The sequence below is a fragment of the Tupaia chinensis genome, unplaced genomic scaffold (genome assembly GCF_000334495.1).
Source record: "Tupaia chinensis unplaced genomic scaffold, TupChi_1.0 Scaffold000275_1, whole genome shotgun sequence".
NCBI classification, from domain to species: Eukaryota; Metazoa; Chordata; class Mammalia; order Scandentia; family Tupaiidae; genus Tupaia; species Tupaia belangeri.
The window spans coordinates 5451317-5464570 of NW_006159757.1; the positions used below are offsets into that span (position 1 = coordinate 5451317).

The window sequence follows — 13254 nt, forward strand, 5'->3', positions numbered from 1 at the left end:
GTGGTCTTATCTGATTTGGGTTAAAGTTTTAACCAAGTAACTAATCTTCACTCATCTCTCCAAGAAGAAAGATTAAGGAAAGAATCATAAAGAGAAATAAACTGAAAGAGAAACTTGCACCTATGTTGAGATCTAATAGAATGACACCTGGAATCTGGAGTGTTTTTACTCTCACATATGCTCATATTGCTTTGGAAATATGCCCTCTTAACTACTCTGCTCATGTCAGAACTATGTTGCCTCCAGAATTTTAATTTGAAAAAAAAAAACGTAGTCTTCATGATTATGTGCATATTCAACAGGTGACATTTAGAAAATGTGAGGTACTTTCACCAAAGAAATCTGTTGGAGTAAACTGTTTTGTTCCTTTCCAGCTACAAGAATACAAATAATGTTCTGACTTGTACTCATAGTAAGAAGTGTGCTTTGGAATTTGCTCCAGCTAACATTGCTAACTTAAAACTTTGAACTACTGAAACAGTTGATTCAGTCTAAAGCAATGCTATCTTGAGCGGCACTACATCATTTGTTTCCAATTCTGATGAAATGAAAAAAAGTATGTCCTTGGATCTTTTTTTTTAATATATAAACTGTATTCACTTACTTCTTCCATGAGAGATACAGACAGGGAGAAAGAGACAGAGAGAGACAAGCATCCCCAATAGGATCCTCATGCCACAATCCACCCTCAGCCAGCCTAGATCATGAGAACATATTCATGCACCTAGAGTGCTCAGGAAGGTCCTGGGATGTAACCCATGGCATCCCATGTGGGTTCCATTGTGCTACCACTAAGCTACTCCTCAGTTCTCAAATTTTATTTTAATAATGAAAAGTGATCATAATAAACCCATGCTTTTTGAATAATAAGTATAATGCATAATATTTGAATTAAAATTTAGGTGATTTTAATTGTTTGCCTTTGATCCTTTTCATCTTAACACAATAGATGAAAACAATAAAACAACTTTCACATAGAAAGATATCCTTGAGTCTGAACTCAGACCATGACACTTAGTTGGATAAAAGATTAGTTTCTGATAAATGTATTTTATAAAAATAAGTCTAAAATTGGGATTTTTCTAGCAATAATAGCAGCAAACACTTACATTTAAGCATGTGAACCAAGCATTTGTTATTTCTCTACATGCTTTGTATTTTATTAGCTTTCATTCTTACAATTACCTTTTTTTGGTCTTCTTTTGCACATTGGAAAGTGTAGACACAGAGAAGATAAATAATTTGTTCAGGGTCATCCAGATTTTAATTTGGAAAGAGGATTCAAAAATTAAGGTTGACTGGAGTCAGAAGCTGACTCTCAACTCCCTCTATAATGTATAGTTTTCATGCCCAAGGATGGACAAAATAGTATTGCTATAAAGTCCTTGAGTTGAAAGTCATATTACTCTTTCAAATTATTTCCTCAGTGTACTCCAACTTTCTTTTACTAGAGTCCTATTTTTTTTAATTGCTGGAGTGTGTGTGTGCTCACCAGAAAGACAGAGAGAAAAGGAGAGAAAGCATCTGCCTGTGGGATGTGCAATTCCTTCTTCTCCATCTCCATCCTATCAGGAATCTGGACACACATGCACTCAGCTTTTATTTTTTATTTTTTTTTTTTTGATAATCTTATACTCCTCCCATGCAGTCTAGTTTGAACTCTGATTCAAAGTAGGGACTACAGAAGGGGGTTAAAGAAAACAACTAAAATGTTTAAGTAAGATCAATTTTCTCAGTGGAGTTAAAACTCCTGGGGTTCCAAGGTTAACTAAAGCTTCCAGAGTAACTAGAAATTACAGAGGAGGACAGCCCAGGCTAGTTTTATCAGCTCTAGACAGCTACTGGGTACCAGATCCTGCCACGTTTTGTCTAAGCCCTGGGTGGTCCAATGGCTATGCTGTCCTAAGTCCAGATAGGCTAGCAGGAGGGAAACGTAGACGGATAATCTAGAGTTAAAGACCACCTTCCCCAGTAGCAGCAGAGGCCTAGAGAAGGATGCAGAGCCCCTGCCCAGGCCTGTGAGCAGTGTAGTTGCAGAGCTGGTAGAGAAACCTTTAATGAGGATTCAAGATGCAAGAGGACTATGAGCTCAGCCCCAGCCACCTACGTGTACATAGCCCCGTGGAGGTTCTCCAGTTGGTGCTGCTGCTGCTGCTTCCAAGCCTTATCTCGTCTGTGCTCCTTGTAAGTGTCATCATCAGTGGGCAGCTCATGGCGGCACAGGGGGCAGGAATTTGTCTTGCTCAGCCAGGGCAGAATGCAGTTGGAATGGAAGAGATGATGGCAAGGCATCTCAATGACAGTCTCCTCTTCCTCAAATTCCAAAAGACACACGGGGCACTTGAGCTCAGCCTGAGAGCCCCCGATGACTTTCCTAGGGAGGTTCTCGACCACAGTCTTGGCGGCAGGTGGAGGTAGGTGGTGGTCCCAACCTACTACCAACCCTAAGTCTTCAAAGTCCATCCTATTGAAAAGTGACCTTGCGAGTTCCAGCAACATGTTGGTTTGGGTCTCCTGTTCCAGATCAAACGGCTCACAGTCATGCTCATCGAAATAGGACGCCATGGCCACCCCTCTGTCTCCACACAGCATGTTTTTCAAGTCCCTGGAGCCAGGATTCAAATTATAGTTGGCCATATAGCATCTGGCTCCCTTAACCACTGCACCACAGAGCCAACCTGAGCACTCCTAATAAACAATTTTCAAGGAGGCACTAATTAAGTTTGAATAGTATCAAGAAGAACTAAAACTTAGTATGGCTTATAGTAGCACAAACTATTTAGCATCTTTAATAACAATTTGTTTTTTCTTCTTTTTCTTTTTTTTTTGGAAAGGTTTTTGCAATAGGGTGCATGTGCTCGCCAGACAGACAGAGAAAGACAGAGAGACAGAAAGCTCTTGAGACATCACCCCACAGGGGAATTTGTTTTTTCTTTAGGGTGTGTGCATTTGCCAGAGAGAGAGAGAGTCAGAGAGAGAGGGAAAGTGAGAAGTCACCCTCTTGGGGTGGGGGGAAGTGCTGATTGGACAGTCCCTTCTCCTCCTTCTTCTTCTTGGGACTTTGGGCATGTACCCACACGTATTCTGTGTGCTTCTCAAGCCACCTGGTCTAGGATTAAAACAGAACAGTCTTCCATGTGGGATCCAGCACCTTAACCACCATGCCACCTGCTGGCCCACAATTTTTAAGTTTCTTGACTATAAGGCATAGAATCCTGATGAAACTGAATACTGGATGAATAAATTTTATATACCAGGAGAAGAGATCCAAAAAATATAGAATCAACATGAGGGTGGGTATCAAAAGAAAAAGGGATAAATATAGCCAGTTATGGTGGCATAGTGATAATGAACTGTTGTGCAATGCCAAGCCCACATGAAAAGGTCTCAGACTCACAACCCAAAGTCTCCCTTCATACACCTGCATTCACCAGGTGAATAGGCTGACCCTGGCTGGCTGAAGCGAGGGGGTGGATTATGGCATGTAGACTCGGTAGGGGTTCTCTCTCTCTGAAGAAATGAACTGGATTTTTTCCTGAAAAAAGAGTAAATTAAAAAAAAAAAAAGAGCAGATAAGCAAAAACTAAGATATGACCCTGTTGTCTGTGTATCCAGTCAAAAGTAAACTCTGTCCAAAGCCCAGCAAGGAACTAAAAGCTCAGATCCACTGAAGATTAAACAAAAATGAGGTTCTCGACCACAGTCTTGGCGGCAGGTGGAGGTAGGTGGTGGTCCCAATCTACTACCAACCCCAAGTCTTCAAAGTCCATCCTATTGAAAAGTGACCTTGCGAGTTCCAGCAACATGTTGGTTTGGGTCTCCTGTTCCAGATCAAACGGCTCACAGTCATGCTCATCGAAATAGGACGCCATGGCCACCCCTCTGTCTCCACACAGCATGTTTTTCAAGTCCCTGGAGCCAGGATTCAAATTATAGTTGGCCATATAGCATCTGGCTCCCTTAACCACTGCACCACAGAGCCAACCTGAGCACTCCTAATAAACAATTTTCAAGGAGGCACTAATTAAGTTTGAATAGTATCAAGAAGAACTAAAACTTAGTATGGCTTATAGTAGCACAAACTATTTAGCATCTTTAATAACAATTTGTTTTTTCTTCTTTTTCTTTTTTTTGGGAAGGTTTTTGCAATAGGGGGCATGTGCTCGCCAGACAGACAGAGAAAGACAGAGAGACAGAAAGCTCTTGAGACATCACCCCACAGGGGAATTTGTTTTTTCTTTAGGGTGTGTGCATTTGCCAGAGAGAGAGAGAGTCAGAGAGAGAGGGAAAGTGAGAAGTCACCCTCTTGGGGTGGGGGGAAGTGCTGATTGGACAGTCCCTTCTCCTCCTTCTTCTTCTTGGGACTTTGGGCATGTACCCACACGTATTCTGTGTGCTTCTCAAGCCACCTGGTCTAGGATTAAAACAGAACAGTCTTCCATGTGGGATCCAGCACCTTAACCACCATGCCACCTGCTGGCCCACAATTTTTAAGTTTCTTGACTATAAGGCATAGAATCCTGATGAAACTGAATACTGGATGAATAAATTTTATATACCAGGAGAAGAGATCCGAAAAATATAGAATCAACGTGAGGCTGGGTATCAAAAGGAAAAGGGATAAATATAGCCAGTTATGGTGGCATAGTGATAATGAACTGTTGTGCAATGCCAAGCCCACATGAAAAGGTCTCAGACTCAACCCAAAGTCTCCCTTCATACACCTGCATTCACCAGGTGAATAGGCTGACCCTGGCTGGCTGAAGTGAGGGGGTGGATTATGGCATGTAGACTCGGTAGGGGTTCTCTCTCTCTGAAGAAATGAACTGGATTTTTTCCTGAAAAAAGAGTAAATTAAAAAAAAAAAAAAGAGCAGATAAGCAAAAACTAAGATATGACCCTGTTGTCTGTGTATCCAGTCAAAAGTAAACTCTGTCCAAAGCCCAGCAAGGAACTAAAAGCTCAGATCCACTGAAGATTAAACAAAAATAAAAGATAACTGTTAATCTAAGCATCCCATTGCACTCTCAATTTTTTATTTAGTAGATACAATAATAATAAACATGGCAAATATACTTTGAATGCACATGGACCAAGCTAAACCTTCTGCTTAAAATATTTTCTTACTGTTTACATAATCATATGCAAAAGGTAGTATTTTTATCATTCTTATTTTAAAGTTGAAAAAAACTGAAGCACTTGATTTTATCATAATCTAAATTCTATGGGAGATTTAAGATGACTTTTCCATGGAGAAACTAAATAAACTCAGTCAATAATAATTTTTAAAATACTAAGGATCATTAAGAGCCTTGCTTCATCTTCAATACCCATCTGAAATTTGGTATCTTTACCAAAAAAATGCCATATTAACCTGCCATTTCAACTGTAACAGTATTTTTAATGTAATAAAGGATTCTTGTATCAGAAAGCTTTATAACATAAGAGAGGAGTAGGGATATTTTTAAGTGTTGTATCTTTCTCTTCCTGGTTAAAGACTGTTCTATAGTCAGAATACATGTAAAAATTTATACTCTGAAATTGGGTGTGAGTTAATTAAAACTAAAAACCTGCAGTTGGTTCATATGGATAAACCTATCTCAGAGATGGATGGCCCCTTAGGCTCTGAGGGTCAAGGTCACATTATAGTTTTTTTTAAGTAAGAGTTCTCCTGAAGAGGAAGAATCACCCTTTTAAGTTCGCTTCGTTTGGAAATTAATTCTGAATCCTCTGGAAAAATACTGCTTTTGCAACCCAAGATTAATTTTTTTATAGCCCAACAAGATGGTCCATTACTTCGGTGGTTCTTAACTTTTGGGGTATCACATACTCCATAGAGCAATGTATGCTGTCTAAGAAATCTCTTCAGAAAAATGTACCTAAATTTTCATATAACTTTTGGAATTTTATAAACCACCCATTGAAACCCATATACCCTGTGCCCTATGTAAGAGATCACATACACAGATTAATAACAATCAAGTTCAATCCAAAGGCTACGAGGTACTTACTGTTGGGAGTGCTGTGGAGGATGTATCTTTAAAACATCTAAATTCATGGAACAAGAGCCTTCCTGGCTCCTAGTGGAACAGTGGATTATATCATGAGAAACATTTATTTTAAACACCTCCTAGAACAATAGACAGGAATTATCTTTCAAGCGCTCCACCACTGGCCTTCTCTTTATTTTACAATGATGTGTCCTTTTGCAGTGAGTCTCCCTCTTAGGAATATATACAAGAGAATGAATCATGTTCACCTGTAATATAAGGGGAAAGGGATGTTGCTAATTAAGAGCAGGGCAATTCAAACTTCTTCTTAGCCCTGGGGAGGAATACCCAGGTGTGCTGAGACAGATATGCTTAGAAAAAGAAAAGAGATGCTCTATAGTCAAACACAGAGCAGTAGGCCTTCTTTCGTGAATTGATTTTCCCACCGGGTGACATCCTGGCAATTTCTGTTACCCAACCAATGATATAACTAAGTAGATGAAGCTGAAAGCTGAGTCAGATAAAAAAAGAATGTTTAATCTAACAAAAGCAGCCTCAGTCTTTGCTCTGAAGGGAAGCTGATTTAACAGGCAGTAGCAGATTAAATAGAAAGCTGAAACAGGAAGAAAAATCATATTAAACCATTAAAAAATGAAGATAGAAGAATGTCACAATGCCAATTATTTGGAGAAAAGGCACAACATTACCATAAAACTTCAACAATAAGATAAATGATATCTGCTTTAGATGTACAAAAATAGGTCTTTTGTTCTCAGTATATATTTTAAATGAAATGCTATTGTTTAATTAATAGACTGTAACTTTATGCATTACAGAAAAGCATAAGGTCATATGACAATTGTAGGCCACAAAGTTACTTCTGAATCTCAATAACATGGACAGCCAATGTGTTTAAAGTACAGAACATAAACCACCTATATTCAAATCATAAGAGTATTTTTTTTAATATTTAGATTTTATCTTCATATTCTTAGGCCCCACTGACTGTTGCATCAAAAACTTAAGAATAGGGGACCAGCAGTTAGCATAATGGCTATGTCGCTGGACTCCCACGTAGTCAACCATGGTTCGCGACCCGAACCCGGTGGCTTAAAACACATGCTGAACGTGTGTGCATGCGTGCCCAAGATCCCAAGAGGAGAACAGAGAAGGAATTGCGGCGTGGCCATCCCCCCTGGAGGGTGATTTCTCGCTTTCTGTCTCTCTGTCTCTCTCTATCTGGCGAGCACACGTGCCCTATAGCAAAAACCTCTCCAAAAAAAAAAAAAAATTAAGAATAAAGACATGAATGCTTATTTTAACAGTCTCCTAAGTAATAAATGTACTAAAATATAAGAACTATTAATTCATATTCTCACTTGGACGTCTCCAGAAAATGCCATCATAATCAAATGGCTCTCCATAGAAATATCTTAATACCCCACTGTTGTAGAAGAAATTTTTCCTTTGTTCATTCTCCTTCCTCTTTACCACTAAAAATTTCTGTACTACTTGGAAGCCCCCACCCTAACCTATTCTTCACCCTGACAGCCCAGAATGGTTTCTGCATCGTAAGAATAAAAGGGAAGAGAGGGAGACATCTCTTTATTCACTCTACAGCCTTCTCTCGCCTTTGTTGCTTCTACTTCATGAGCTATTCCCCTCTGTTCCCTATTTCCCAGGTCCCACATTCCTACTGAAGAACTCTCTAGCCCATCCCTAATGCCAAACACCTGGTGAAATGACCGCTAAATAACAGGAATTGTAGCTCCCTCTTTTTTTTTTTTAAGTTTCATAAATAGGGGAGAGTAAAAGGAGAGGACCGAAAGGGAAAAAGAAAGAAGCCTAACATTTAAAGGACAAAACAGGAAAATTATCTGCTGATGACAAAGTGTATTATTACATCTTTAACCGAACTAATATACAGTGTATTCATGCTAGGAAAATTCATTTTCCAAGATGTAATGATATACAATGCTTGAATGTGTAAAAACAAAATTTAAAGAGTTTCATAAATAAACCCACATATTTATTGAGCACTATGTATTGAGTACATTTTTAATATTTTACATTTAATCATTGTGCATTTTTACAGCATACAATGTGGGTTCTCAAAGCATAAATGTGTTTGTTGTATGCCAAGTAAGTCATAGATTTACCACTCACAATAAATTTACATTCTTATGTCTGTTATTTTTTTTTTATCCTGAGTCCCTTCCTCCTACCCCCAACTATCCAATTCCTCCTATATAGTCTCTGGTAGCTACACTTTCTGTGTCTGCTATTATATTTTCCAATCTTTCAGTTTCTGCCATAAAATGCAAACATTCAGTGCATATTGAGTGGGGACATACAAAGTCTGTCTTTCATAATCTAGCTTGCTTTGCTAAATATCAAATTGTCTATATTCATCCACTTTGTATCAAGGGACAGGATCTCATTTTTTTATGACTGAATAGTATTCCACAGTGTATACTTGCCACATTTTTTTCAGTTGAGTCATCTGTTCTAAGATATGTAGGTTTATATGTTTTAGTAATTGTGAATAAACCTGCAATAAACTTTCATCTTTTTTATGTCCAAAGACTAACCCATCTCTCCTCCACATATCTTTGGTTTACTACATCTAAATAGAAAAATAAAAAAGAAAGGAGCAGGGTTGTAAAAATGAATCTTCTCAATCCCTTTCTATTTCATCATTTGTAAAATCATGATCAAATTCCAAGGAAAAAAGAGACACTGAAAACAACAGGAAGTAACAAAATAAAAGAGAAACACAAAGTCTAATTTTTGTACCACTCAGAAAAGTGGCTTCCATTATAGTAGGCTTCTCATCTTCAACATCCCTCATAATTTCTGACTTCATGGTACTGGCCCTCGATTGCTGCTAATTATATCACACAACATCATATGCCAAGCTTCAGGGCAAAGTTGACTTGGAAGAATTTGGAGGCCATCCAATTTATTGCTCTGTGGGAGTGGCTGGTTAGGGGTGGGCAGACGTCTTCTATCACCTGAAAATGTTCAGTCATTGAAGAGTAACTCTGGACCTTTTCTTACAGGGATCCCTCATCCATTCTAGAATTTCATTTGCAGAGTTTCAAGAGTCAGATTCAATACAAGTTTAAAAGTCTTAGCCTGGGGAGTCAGAAGGTAGGGTAGTGGTTAAAGCTCTGGACCCCCACATGGCTTACCATGGTTCAAGTCCTGGATCTGGCAGCTAGAAACTTACACTGGTCTTGCCCAAAATGCTGCAAGGAGAAGGGATTGCATATGGCTATTCCCCCAGGGGGTGGTTTCTCACTTTCTCTCTCACTCTGACTCTCACTGTGTTGCCAGTAAGCACACATGCCCTATAGCAAAAATCTCTCTAAGAAAAGAATAAAAAGTCTTAGCCTGAAATATAATCATCATTTATTCATCCACTCATTTGGATTTTATTTATGAAATTAACATCAGTTTTCTGATTAATTATGCTATCTTAGCATTACCAATTTTTGTGTACTCAGTTGCCTCTAAGCTTAGAGGTCATTAGTGGCATACTAAAATCCATGGGCTTTGGATTCAAAGAAATCTTCATTTAATTCAACCTCTGCCACATATGGAAAGATCTGCAAGATTTGGAATACAAGATTAGGCCTCGCTAAGTTTAAGTTTTCACATCTATAAAATGAGTATGATGACATCTATCTGGAATGGGTTCTTGTGAGGATTTAATTAACAAATATTTATTGAACTCTTCTATGTGCCAGGTATCACTGATTGATGGACCATTTTCTTAAGCAATGCACAGTCTCTTGTGAAAGACCCCCAAGCAAACAAGCACGAATGTCATCTTGTGCAAAGTGCTCTCCTGGGGGCTGGGTGAGTAAACAAATGCAGAAACAAACAATGAAGCAAAACAAATTGTTCTTGGCAGGAAAGAGGAAGGGAAGGAGGAAAGGCTTTGAAGAGGTGATGGCATAAAAAACGAGACCTGGAGAAGAAGTTGATATTAGGAAAGAGAAATGCCATTGTGAAGGACTTGCCAACACAGAAAGGACATCAAGAGCAAGACCAGAGGGGGTCATAGCATGACACATTAATAATTCGCAAGTAATCAGTCTGACTGGAGAAGGGAATGTGGGGGAACAGTGGGAGGGAAAGAGGGAGTGAATGAGTGGGATGAGATTCAGGTTCAGATGGTAGGGAGGTAAGAAGTCATTTCCTGAGCCAGGTGAGTTAGATTCAGGGGCTAAAGAGTGGGGCTCTGTTGAATGGAGGTGAGCATGGCAATGGCACCCATAGGCTTCCAGTTTAGGAAGCTCTCTCTAAAGTGGAGATTGACTACAGTGTACAGAATCAGGCTCTTACTAGGTTCCAATAAATAGTAGCTGGTATTGTTTATTAAATCATGTGCAATGTATTGATCAAAATAACACATTTGTTCTCTTCTATTTTTCATAGATGTTTTCCACACTGGGAGACTGTATATATTGTTTAACATGTCTTAAATTATGTTACTGGCCTTCTATTCATTAACAGAAACAGTGAAAATGATTCTGTAAAATAGAACTTACCATGGGAAAGGCAGTTCTTACTATTGCTGTCAAACACACCTAGGGTTTAAGGCATCTCGCTGAAAACCAAATTAAAGAAAATACACCAATATGCTCATATTACAGTGGTTGGATTATAAATTATTTTTATACATTTGATTCTACACAAGTCTATCATTGTAAGGACCCCCTACAATTCAAATTGGTATTTTCAATACTTGTCAGTTTCAGTAATAAGGAGGAGAGTTGATTGATGACCTTCATTACTCATTATTACAATCTAAACTCGTCACCTCCCTTCTGCCTTCTGCAGAAGTAAAACCCTGAGGCATGAGCCTCAAGCACAACAAAGCAGAACAGATCTAACTCCAGATGGAAGCTGAAGGCCTAGAAATTCCAAAGTTATTTCCTCCTCCTCTTGTGATGTTGGGCAGCTTTTCTTTAGTGTTAATGATAGAGAATCACTTTAGTAATCACTTTTCAGAATGTTAGCGCTAAAACTAAATTCTATCAACCAAGGAACTGTTTGTAGTAGGGATTGTAGAGAAGGGGGTCATTTGTTTGCTCTGGCAAGATTCATAAGATAAGAGCTTGCATAATGTATCTCACAATTCTTTGAAAAATGTTTTTAAATTACCAATTAGTTTGGAAACATTAGTCATATTTTGCTAGTAATCACCCCAAGAGAGACATGTACTCTGAACCATATGCGAGTCATCGACCACCTGTCCTAGACAAACCAAAAAGTCAACTGTGAGTTCTACCTGTTTCCTGGTGAATCACTCCATAATGAAGTAACTGCTGATGTGAAAAGACCACGACACTTGAGAATCCACCACCTATTAAATTTATTTGCACACACCTGCCTAGTTGTTTAAATCTATCATGCTCTAGTGTTACCTCTCTCTTTTGCTCTCTCTCTCACACGCACATACACAGGTAATAAAAGAACATCACACTGAAAACCAAATTAAAGAAAACGTACCAACATGGTAATATTACAGTGGTTGGATTATAAATGATTTTTCATAAAATTTACAGTAGGAAAAAAAGTCAATCATGTTTGAAAAATAGAATGAAGTACATTTTCTTTTGCAATGAATATACAGTCCATCCTTGAGGGAAATTATAAGTGAGAAGGTCAAAACTATTTTAAACAACAGAAACATTATTGTGACAAATGCGTTAAAACTAAGAGAAAGAAGGCTTCTGTTTATGAAAGTGCCAAGCACAGTGTTATATGCTGCATGCAAATTGTATTTAATTCACAAAATACTCTCTGAGCAAACTATTTTAATTGTCACTTCCATTTTGCAGAAATTAAAGAACAGCAAGATTAAGTCATGTGCGCAAGGTCACAGCTAGTGTATGGGATTGAGACTAGGTCTTTGAACTCTGAAGCCCTCACTCATTTAGTGACATCAGAAAGCCTCTTTTTGGGACCAGCAGTTAACATAATGGTTATGTTGCTGAACTCCCATGTAGCCGACCATGGTTCAAGTCCTGGACCCAGTGGCTTAAACTCAAGCCAGGTATGTGTGTGTGTGTGTGTGTGCGTGTGTATGTGTGTGTGTGTGTGTGTGTGTGCGTGCCCAAGATCCTGAGAGGAGAATGGAGGAGAAGGGATTGTGGCATGGCCATCCCCCCTGGGGGGTGATTTCTTGCTTTCTATCTCTCTGTCTCTCTCTTTCTGGTGAGCGCTTGTGCCCTATAGCAAAAACCTCTTCAAAAAAAAAAAAAGCCTCTTTTCATGTCCACTTATGCAAATGCCCTTGCCATTAATTTTTTATATACTGATTTTGCTAAATAATACAAAGATTGATAAGGTACCAGCTTCAATTCCAAATGTTTTTTAGTTATTTCCAAATATCAAATTTGACCCAAAAGTCAGAGATTTTCCATATTAATGCCAAAAAACCTCAAACATTTTTTAAAATTCTTACAAAATGCAAATCAGTGTTCTATTCCTCACGGCGGGTTTCTTGGCTAATACAGTCCCTGCCTTCACCCCTACAGAGCTTCCTGGAGGAGATAAGTAAGGTTACAGATGGTATAAGATGATGTACCACAGGATCCGAATACAATTTCAGGATGGTTTCAAAGCTGTATTGTACCATATCGCACATTGTTGAATATCTTCGAGAGTATCTGGAAGTTAACTGAGGGGCTTATATTCAAATGGATGTGTAAATCCACATGAGTAGGTTAAAAATCTGTTACACTGGTTTACAGTCATTCTTCTTCCATGTGTAGTGAGAAAATATGTGCCCTTTCTTGGTTATCCACTTTGCCTGTCATTTCTGGCCACTCAGTGAACGTTTTGTAACCTGTGAAAGAAAGAAAGGCTTTGCAAACAGGACCAAGTTCTTTTTTCAGTGATATACAATGTTGACAGAAATATACTCCAGAGGAATTTAATGTAGCTTTTTTTGGTTCCTGGCACAGCTTCTTTAGTGCATCAGTAAGTGAAAAATGAGCACGGGAAACGCCTGACAGCAGAAGAGGATGAGGAGAGCCCTCGCCTCAAAGCCAACGATTAGATTCTACTGTACAAACAGAGAAATGTCTATGAACTCCTCACCTTTGAAAGGTAAACACTGAGAAGGAAATACTCCTCCCACGTGCTTTGAAGCATTCACCTTGTAAAAGGAAAAAGGACTTCTTTAAAGAGTTCTTCATGCGGAGAAAAGAGGAAGTTCTTTGAAGTCCAGGCTAATTTGGGGTCA

General features: G+C 38.7%; 1 protein-coding gene across 1 annotated transcript; it reads right to left on the minus strand.

Moving 5' to 3' along the window:
• Positions 1–2103: 2103 nt before the first annotated feature.
• LOC102490607 (E3 ubiquitin-protein ligase RNF181) lies at positions 2104–2565 on the minus strand. The gene has a single exon (XM_006150032.1). The coding sequence runs from the start codon at positions 2563–2565 to the stop codon at positions 2104–2106; it is 462 nt and encodes a 153-aa protein (XP_006150094.1).
• Positions 2566–13254: the final 10689 nt, after the last annotated feature.